The 10,232-nt window shown below is 36.4% G+C and overlaps 1 protein-coding gene across 1 annotated transcript in view; it reads left to right on the forward strand.

The window, feature by feature from the left end:
* AHCTF1 (AT-hook containing transcription factor 1) overlaps positions 1 to 9,710 on the forward strand; it is a 41,626-nt gene extending 31,916 nt beyond the window's left edge. The window contains exons 29-35 of the mRNA XM_026045891.1: positions 816 to 918; positions 1,796 to 1,902; positions 2,799 to 2,983; positions 4,740 to 6,567; positions 7,351 to 7,484; positions 7,927 to 8,033; positions 8,717 to 9,710. Of these exons, the coding sequence (XP_025901676.1) occupies positions 816 to 918; positions 1,796 to 1,902; positions 2,799 to 2,983; positions 4,740 to 6,567; positions 7,351 to 7,484; positions 7,927 to 8,033; positions 8,717 to 8,909 (2,657 nt within the window). The 3' untranslated portion in view covers positions 8,910 to 9,710. The remainder of the gene's footprint in view (positions 1 to 815; positions 919 to 1,795; positions 1,903 to 2,798; positions 2,984 to 4,739; positions 6,568 to 7,350; positions 7,485 to 7,926; positions 8,034 to 8,716) is intronic.
* The last annotated feature ends 522 nt before the right edge of the window (positions 9,711 to 10,232 follow it).

Here is a 10,232-nt window from a genome sequence, read left to right on the forward strand (position 1 = left end):
TTTCCGCCAAAAAAGTAGTAATAATAAGGTTTGATGATTAAAGAATAATCTTGTAAAGAAACATTGTCATTGCTGGGCTATGGTAGAAACAATTCTGTACAATTTCATTATTCTGAAAGCATTACAAGGCAGTATATATAGTGCTCATTTGTCCTGAACTAGCAAAACTGCTCTAAGTTTGGGTCCTGCCCACAGAGATAATTGCTGGACTTAAAGGAGGCAGATGGTAGAAATGTAAGGTAAGAAGGGCGTCTCTAAAATTGAACTTGTTAAGATTAAAAATAGATTCTCAAGCAGGTCAGAATCCAGCTTCACTCGCGCGAACTCTCTCAGTTTGTAAATATGCTTTTCTCTCTTCTATCTCCTGGGATAGAAACCCAGGAGATCTCCATTGCAGATGGTTAAAATTGTTCTCTTGGTCTTTGGAAAGATGTGGGTGGTATTTGCTTCAAAAATAGCAGCCGAGTTTTAAAGTTAGGGACCTTAGATACAATCTTGTAAGAGAGAAGGAATTGAGAAATGGAAAGAAACATTGCTGGAATGAGATAAACACCCCAAAACTAAGCAAAGAGAAATAAGAATACTTACTACAAAGTAGTGGTCTAGTTTTATTGCCTGAAAACATATTGCAGACTGTTCTTGTTTTACTATATTCAGACTTTCTGTGCATTTGAATCTTAGCAGCATTATTTCATTGCATCACATCAGTATCCTATTTCTATCACTGTTCTAGATGAAATGACAAAGAGACTTGTTAAAAATTATAATTACATTAACTACATCAGGGAAGTCACTCACCTCTCCTGTTTTTCTAGTATTCTTGGAAGAATCAGATACAGAATCTCCTGCCCTTCCAGAGGATGGTAAATTAATGCTCAAATCTGGTGAGGCTGCTACCTGTTGGACAGCAAGTGAAACGTAAGTTTATAAAATCCACTTATCTTTGACATTGCATGAGTACATAACTATTCACTTTCTTGTGTTTAAAAAGTATGATTTTTTTACCTGATATGGGTTATTTCCTTTATATTATGTTAATAGTTTTCCTCTTTGATCCTGTCTGTGAACGTAATTCATTTTGCATAAATGCATTTTGAAGAGAGTAGCTGTCATATCTGTCCTCTTTGTTTCTCAAATAGCTGTAGACCTCAAAGTACAGTGATGAAGACTTCATTCGCTAGACCATGTAAATTTGTTACAGACTGAGTCTTACTAAGCCAAATCATGAATTTCAGTCCCCCTTCTGTCAGAAAATTATGTAGCTAAATTTGTAATTGACATTCCTGCAACCTAAAAGGTTTTATATGGCGATATGAATTCTTTCTGGTACTATTTTGTACATTTAACTAATGCTCTTTCATGTGCACACTTAAGCATTTATCTGTGGAAGGGGCATTTATCTATTTTCTCACCAGATAATTTAAAATCTGCAAATACATAGTGATGAAGAGGAAATGTAAGTAATTAAATAACCCTTAATTGTGAATGGTAATCTGTACTGATAGGAACTTTTGTTGTTCTAAATTTCCCTTATAGTATTTGCATTCTTTCGGAAGAACAAAAAAATAAGCAATACAGCTCTGTAATTAAGAAACCAGTGTGACAGAGCTGGGGAGGACATGAGGTACTTGGGGCTCATTGTATTCAGTGAATTGAGTGTGGTTATGTTGGAAATTCTAGTTTTTATTCATCAGTTCTGTTTTGAGACTTAAGATTCAACAGCAAGAGAATATTTTTGTTAACCTGTATGGAGCTTTAAGCTTTTTGTTTGTTTGTTTGTTTTCCATTTATAAAGTGAAACAAGCCACCAGGACTCCAAAACATCCTCCTCCTTGGAAGAAAAAGACCTACCAGTAGCAACGAATCCACGGGTCTCTGAATCCCTGGAGGAAGACGGTGAATGTATGTACCGTGTGTTAGAGGTGTTGCCTGAGTTTAAGGTAGCAGAGCTCCTGGGATTAAATGGGGAATTTGCCATATTGCTGAACAATGTTGAGTAGAAGTAGTGTATTGCTGCTAACTTGCACCAAATTTTAAGGAGGATATGTTTCTAAAGAAAGTCTTGTTAGTTAGTGTTCCTCCTCTTGTTTAAAAATACCGAGAAAAGGTTTTTATGCTCTTAAAAGGAGAGGCCAGGGTTTTCCCTAATGTTGTGTACCAGTCCTAATGCATGTGCTACGGGACTGCTGCTTGAATATATCATTTTAAATGATGATGCATCTTCAGTGTTCAGGGTCTGAAGAAAAACTAAAAATCAGTGTGCCTTTTCAGCTGCCTTTTGTGGTAGGTAGGTTGTCTTGTCTATGAACTTCACACTGGTTTTTCATTTCCTTTGCTGCTGTTACTGCTGTTGTAGGATGTGTACCAGAGAGAGCTGTTTAGCTTCTACTTTTTGGAGGAAGTCTGATATATGTGGAGGGATTGAGAACTGTACTGTTCTTTCTCTATTTCTCTACATCAAGCAGTAGTGTACAGCATGTTTCATAATGTCAGCAATATGGCAGGCATGAGTTGTTGGCTAGCACATAAACTGAAATGTATAACACTGGTCCACAGAAATAGATCTTTATTTTAGAATAGTCTGGGTAGTTTGATTTTCTCTTTTCTCTTAATATCCATTTCTAGCCTTTATTTGGCATGCTGAGAAGTTCTTGGAAAGTTGTGAGCTCAGGCTGTGACAACCTGTTTATCCTTGAGGGATACTCGGATATAGCCACGGTCCAGTAGCTTTAAGGAACACACCCACAGCACACTGCTATAAACAACGCTTATATTAAAATGATATAAATCTTTTTCAGCTGTCATAAGTATCCTTGACAGTGAGGATGTGGCCAGTACTCATTCAGAAAAAAACCTTGAAGGAAAGAGTGTGAATTTACCTAAAGAATGTAACCTAGAAGAAGCAGAAGTTGAAGAGAATGTTTCTTTCCCACAAGAAGAAACACCTGCTTCTAACAACCTTCCTAAAACTGAGGAAATTCATGTAAGTAAATTTTTCTCCCATTTTCTACAGAATAGAAAGCACTTAGCAGAGACTGAAGTCCTACCAAGATATCTGAATTTCTTTATCTAGTTAAGTACACAACAGTGGACATGTTTGTCTTCTGTGTGTCTTTTGTATGTACCACACATCAGAGGACCTGTTAAAACCTAGGTCTTGGAGAGCTGGAATAGTACAAAACACACCTTTGATTTAAATAAGGCATTCATTTGACTTAAGAAATACATGTTTAAGTTTTTACTATTTGAGTTTTTTTTATGTTAAAGATACCAAGAAAGAAAGGTTGACTGCAGCGTGTAGATACTGGGCACCATTTATCAAATGGCAAATTGCTGTGGGACACAAATTTTAATGACTTAATTGCTTGTGTCCTTTATTTCTTTTTTTGCATAAACAGAATTTCCAGTAGTTAATTGATTTCACCCTCAGGATATTCCAACTAATTTTGAAAACATTTTTCCCATAATAACTCATGTTTTAACATACTGACTTAGGTTGCATGTGCGTTTTAAAAGGTGACTAGTCACTAGGACTAAAAAGTGAAATTCTGCAGAAGTTGTGGAAAGCCAGCACTCTAGCTTTTCCTTCTTGGGTTAGCCTCCATTTATTGGCCTGGAGCTGATGAGCTGCTCAGATTCCATGTGGAAGCCCTCTGAGTACAATGTGGGGTAGACTGTCAAAATTCCTTGTAGAATTAGACTTACAAGAAGTAATAATAGCTAGGGAGAGTGAAACTGCAAACAGAAACTACAAGCTTAACATGAGTAGATGGATATTTATTTATTTTAAGTTACTGAAAACACTTCTCATTCCTTTAATTCAAATTAAAGGAGAAACAGATAGTCACTCCTTTAGCCTTTAGCTCTTCTCAGCTTTAGAATTTAGGAGGACACCATAGAGGTCATTATAGTCTAGGGAGTGCACAAGCAGTGGGAGTCGATTTTTGATACTTAGAAAGGGAGAAATGCATGAAATGGACTCAAAGCTGCAAAAGTCATTCATGTGGCCTTAAGATAAGGTTTTGGTTTTTTTATAATTACATCTTACTGACATACATGCATTTGTCTCTTTGACTTGCCTGCTCCCTTAGGATATAGGGCAAACTACCCACTTGTTAGCAGATGTCTAAGTATGAATGGCGAGCTTAGATAGAGTAATACTTCTTGAATTAAGTTCCAAAGTGTGATATGTTTCTACAATACGATGCTCTAGCAACTTTGAACAAGATATATAGGAGCCAAAATATAAGCAGATCTTGTGGAGACTGCTGTTACATGGCGCCTTTCTTCTGCTGTGGCTGACTAGTGCTGCATCTTAAAGGTCTGAGCAAAGATCTTAATGTTTTGACTTAATTGTCTTGACCTATTTGAGTCAAGTAAGAGCTTGCTCTTGAAACAAGAGAGAGGTGGGGGGTTTTTTTTCTCTCAAAATAAAACTTTGAAAATTTCATGTGGATTTAGAAGGGAAGAATAATCACCTAGTACAGGAAGCTCTAAAAGAGGAGCTGGAGGAATTATCATAAACTGAGCATTGCATGCACTGAATATTCTCTTCTCAGCTCCTTAAAGGAATGAGTTGTATCTATAGTAGAGATTACATTGTGAATTTTTAGTTTTATATTCATTGGTGATCTAAAGGGAAAAGCAGTGTTTCACTGTCCTCGGTTCCATTTATCTCAGCATGATATTTGTCTCTGTGATTAATTAATGGTAGATTAACTGACACTTTTGAATTTCAGGTTATTGAAGACAGTACAGTTAAGGCACAAATAGCAGAAGAAGCATCCGAAACATCTCCATGTAGTGAACTGCATTCAGCAGACAATCTTAAGCTTCAGTATAGCTATGCTGCTATAGAACAACAGTTTGCTTGTGATTTGCCTGATAACAAAGATGATGAATGTGATGCAGCTGAGGGAGATGGAGAAATTTTTATAGCTCAGAGTAATTTTACACTGGTGTTGGAAGGAGAAGAAGGTGAAGAAGAGAAGTTAGACCCTGTGTTAATAGACGCTTCTAAACCAGGCAGTACAACAGCAGAGGAAAAACCAGTGAACAGTGTGGGAAACACTGAAAACCAAGAACATGTTACAAACTCAGTGTCAACTGTAACTAGCGATCAGGAATCTCAGAATATTGCAGAGTCACTCCCATACGTGCCTGAACCCATCAAGGTAGCTATTGCCGAGAATTTACTGGATGTAATCAAGGACACAAGAAGCAAAGAGTTTACATCTGAAGTTGTAGAACAGTCTATTCACGAAAGCATAGGTAAAAAGATGACTAGATTCCAGAAGTCAAAAGCAGAAGATGAATCCAACATACACCAAGTAGAGTACGTGGTCACTCCTAGAACCCGCGCAAGGGGGCAGTTGAGCAGAAGTCTGATTATTCCAACCACAGACGATCAGCAGCTGCTAAGACCAGACAAACCAGTCCTGGCTGGACTGTCTACTCGGAGAAGCACTAGGCGAACTAAAGAAACTCCTGAGGCTTCTAATGTTCAAGCACAAGAAAAGGTTCAAGATGAGGAAACACCTGTGGTTCCTGTTACTCCTAGAAGAGGTAGAAAGCCTAAACAGAATAATCCAGAGAAAGCAGAAAGCAGCCGTTCTGATAGGCAAGCACTGCCCATTAGTACACAGTCTATATCTGTTACTCCAAGAAGAGGGTTAAGGAGAGGAAAGGTACCTGCATCTGAACTTTTGGAAGAGACCAGTGAGGAAACCTCTCTTGCTGAAAACAGCTTTCTTGCTTCTACTCCTAAAAGGACTAGAGGAAGAAAAACTTCAGTAGGAGATCAAGAAACTGTCCAGGTTGGCACTGATCATAAGGCAAAAACGGCAGTCAGTCCTGGTAGAAGTGGAAGAAAATTAAAAAGCATTAATTTACAGCCTACTGAAGATACTGTCACAGTTCAGGAGGTGCAGCCTAATCAGCAACTCCTCTCGCCTGTGCCAAGTAAAAGAGGTAGAAGAAGAAAGGCGAGTTCATCAGAAGTCTCAGAAAATTCTGAACTTGCTCTGTCTAAATCATCCCTTCCTCAAACAGAGCCGAAACTTCCTGTCACTCCTCGGAGAAGTGTAAGGAAAGGAGCTCAGAATCTCTCAGCGGATACAGCATCTGTCTCTACTCAGGAAGACCCACATTCAGGTGAGAAAGAACAGATTGTTCATACTCCCAGAAGATCAACAAGAGCCACGCTTGCTAAAGCAGAGAAAGCAGATAGTCTTGAGAGAACACCCACACAGTCAGGTGAGGAAGCAGCTACACCCAAGAGTGCAGCAAAGACGGGGCGTCGCGGTAGAAAGAGCCGTCTGCCGTTGATAGCAGAGGAGAGCACGGTGGAAGAAGCCTTTGCCCAAGGACCTGCTGGCAGCCCCTTGCTGCTCACGGACACGAGTAAAGCAGGGCATGAGGAAACGTCAAGAACTGTAACAGGGCGGAGCACTCGTGTTACACGAACCAGGTCCCGCAAAACTGACACGCATCAGAAACCCTCTGTAGAGGAAAACGAGTCCTTCTTTTTCTCTCCTCCTGTTACAAAGGTGGCAAGGAAATTAAAAGGTAGGTACAGTATTTGCTCATGTAAAATAGAAGATATGATAGTCTTGTCAACTAAACAAGACATGAATATGCATTTTGTACTGTAAAGAAGGTAACTGCAAAAGTGAAAATTTGGAATGAAATTCCTTTTTTTGTCTAAAGACTTTTTGACTGGCAGGCTCATTATGCTTAAAAAAAAAAAAGACAAGAGGATGAATTGTTTTGAGCAAAGTGAAATGAAATTTAATCTGAATTTTGTCATGACCTTTGTAGCTATCAAATTCAAATAGAGATTGCTAAATTGCCCTCCTTTCCATCCTTTCCACCCCACCCAGTAGAGAATTAAAGGAGACCTGCTTCCTGATTTTGTTCTGATTTTATCTTAAAATGAGCTGCATCTTTCAACAAGCTGTACAGCTCTTAGTTATGTGATTGTCTCTTGGTGGATTATGTTTTGTTGGTAAAGTTATTACATGGAGGACTTTTAATATTGGATAATATAACTAAAAATTTCAAAAGATGTGAAGGCAGTTGATGCCTCTTGGCCTTATTAATATCTTTTATTATGTACGTACAGATAGGATCTCTGTAATCCCTAATTCTTCTAATCACAGTTTGTTATAAAGTGATGGATTCCATGAGGCAGTTTCTAGGGAACTGTTCATACCTCCATATTGGGTGTCTAGGAACCTAATCTGACTCTATTTTAAGAAATATATGAAGTTCAGTGTTATCTATAACTGTAATTAGCTTCATTGTTCTTTATAATGTGCATGCACATTAACTGCACATTGTCTTTTTTAGATGAAGAAGCAGACGATCTCGTGCAACTACAGGATTTAGACCCAGGCTTGACTTCTCAATTTGTCTTTTCACCCCCTCTTCTGAGATCAAGGAGAAAAGATGTATCTAGTATTTCACGAATTGTGAAAGAAGCAGTAAGTAAAAACTGCAGGTTTTTCAAATTTCTGACTTTTGCTCTGAATCTTTTTCAAATTATGGTTTTTAATACTTTTCAATTTTCCTTGAAGATTTTTCTAAAAACAGAGTTATTAAATTAATCAATTAAGTATGTTCCTTTATGAAAACTAGCTACAAAATTCAATTATATATGTAAGCTAAGAATGATTAAATGTTCTCTTTAGCAAAGGGCCCAGTGACTGTTTAAACTTGTACAGTAAATTATTTGTTGGTTTCATAGTTTGATATTTTGGAAATAATGTTATAATTTGAGATGAAATATTTATTTTTGCAGAGAGAAATAGTAATGCTTTTAGAAGTAAACTTTTTTCCTGATTTCTTCCTGAAAGAAATATTTATTTGTGTTCTGTGGAAGTGTGAGAATTTGTGGATGCAAATCTTTTTGTTGCATTATCATAGGAGCTTCCAGCTGAGGAAGAAGAGGATACCAAATCCGTAGAATCTGTGGGAAAGCAAAAGTTGAGGAGAGGCAGACCTGCAAAAGCCAAACTGAAGAAAACAAGCAAGTATGAAATTCTCTTTAACACTTACACATTGCAAAAGGAAAGGGAAAAGAAAAAAGGAAAATTCATCCCTTTATTGTGGCAATGGTTCAGCTGGTATGATGGTTCAACTTCCTCTTCTCAATCTGGCCGTGAGGTTCACTTCTTACAAAGCACCCTAATCTGTAGATCTACTAGAATTTTTTTGCACCTTAAGAGTTAGCTTTCTAATGGAAGCAGACAAAGAGGTAGGGAATAGGAAAGGGCAGTTGGTTACTCACCTTTTCAGTGGTGATGTGCTCTTTGATTGATTTATTTCATCTTATGAAACCCCATTCTTACAGTCTTTAGCTCCTCATTTATGGAAGCAGCAGGGTAGGGATTGAATAAGGAAAAGTTCTTGTTGCTGGGTATGATTTTTCGATTTTTTTAGAAAACTACCTAACGAAGGTGCTTGCTGATTAAAGGCTTGGGGGACTGAATTTTTAGACTGCAAATTGTTGTGAATAAGCACTAAGAATAAATGAGATCATCTAGTAACTCATGAAAACATATGTGGGATTATTTGTATTGCTTTTCTACCTTGATTCCCATAAATAACATTCTAATGCATTCCTTTTTTTTTTTTTTTTTATACCACTTGTTTTTGCTGATAAATATTTCTTGTGGGTAATGAAAGCAATTGCATACTTTCTGCTTTCCTACAGAACAACAAGAAAAGAAGGCTCTTGGTCACCTCCACCAGTGGAGATTAATTTCATTTCTCCTTTTGGAACTCCAGTGGATGGAACACAGAGCAATCAGAAAGAAACCACAGATGCAGCAGAAAAGACTCTGCGAAAGAACAAAAAAAGACTGTCTAATTTTCCAAAGCCAGTCGTGCGCCGGAAGATGCTATAACTGTTTTTTAAGTTTGTAATGTACACCACTGTTTGTAAAGTCATCAAAATTGTGTGGATTAGTTTAAAAAAAAAAAAAAAGAAAAAAATCATCTAATTTGGAAGAGATAATTTATATAAATTATTGTAAAATTTCATAAACAAATGGTCTTCAATAAGTAACTCCATATGGAGTGTGATTTCCTCAGTCAATGCAGTTTTCTATTTTATATTAAGACTTCATACATTTATATAATATGTAAATACAGCTTATTTTAGGAATGTTAAATAAAAATGTATACTTCACAATATGCTTACTGTCTGATAGCTTTTTGAGGGAATAATGGGTTGAATTACCTGTATCACTCAAATTTTAATGTTGGTTTGCAAGAGTTGCTGACCCTCAAAAGTGAGGCCAAAAGCTTTTTAAAAGTTTGCTTAGAAATACTGTAATAAGTAAACATTTAAACCTGTTAGTATTTAAATTTTATAGATGATGTTTGACTTTCTGGCACAAATAATTGGGCTCACAATACAAACTGAAAATTTCTTATATTCATTTTTAAGTTGTACTGTACTGAAGTCAGAATGTAAACAATTGTATTTTAAGCTGTGCAATATTTTTTTGTATTTGTCTTAAACTTTGGGAAAGCTGCTCTTGAGTTTATAAAACTAAATCACACCTCAGATGTTTCACTTTTTTTTAATTTATCAGCAGAATTCTAACTATATAGAGGGTTGGATGCTTACAATAGCATATCATATTTAAAGGGATATTGCCCACATAATTTTGGCTCAAGTTTCAAACTATTTTCATATATTTAGATTAATACAAATGTTTCTCTAATTGAAATAATGAATTCTTGTCTGTAAACATATTTTGCGATATTTGATGCCTGCATATCTCGGTGCAAAAACCTGATGATAAAGCTAACTCAGTGTGCAGAAGGTACAGAAAATGTACAGAAATCTTAGTTACAAACCATATTTTTAATAATTATTTCATTATTAATCTTGGGTTATGGAGTAAATATCCCTATACAGTTTCAATTTGTAAAAATAAATGCAAGAGACTATTCTTTTAAAATCAAACCTGGAAGTACTATTTTGATGTGCAGTCTTTTACACTTAATGGAGTATTTTATGTATGTTAATTTATATATGGATGCAACTTTTTGAAGACTACAGAATGGTGGAACCTGACATTAAACTTTTCAATTAGTAAAAGCTGATAGAGTTACTTTAAGAAATAATTTATGGGGTAACCAATACCTTGCACATAATGAATGAATAATGTGTTAATAATGGACTAAGCTTGCAAATGATTTTGGTTTTTTCAATGGCC

The sequence above is a fragment of the Nothoprocta perdicaria genome, unplaced genomic scaffold (genome assembly GCF_003342845.1).
Source record: "Nothoprocta perdicaria isolate Ctin4 unplaced genomic scaffold, notPer1 scaffold_414, whole genome shotgun sequence".
NCBI lineage: Eukaryota > Metazoa > Chordata > Aves > Tinamiformes > Tinamidae > Nothoprocta > Nothoprocta perdicaria.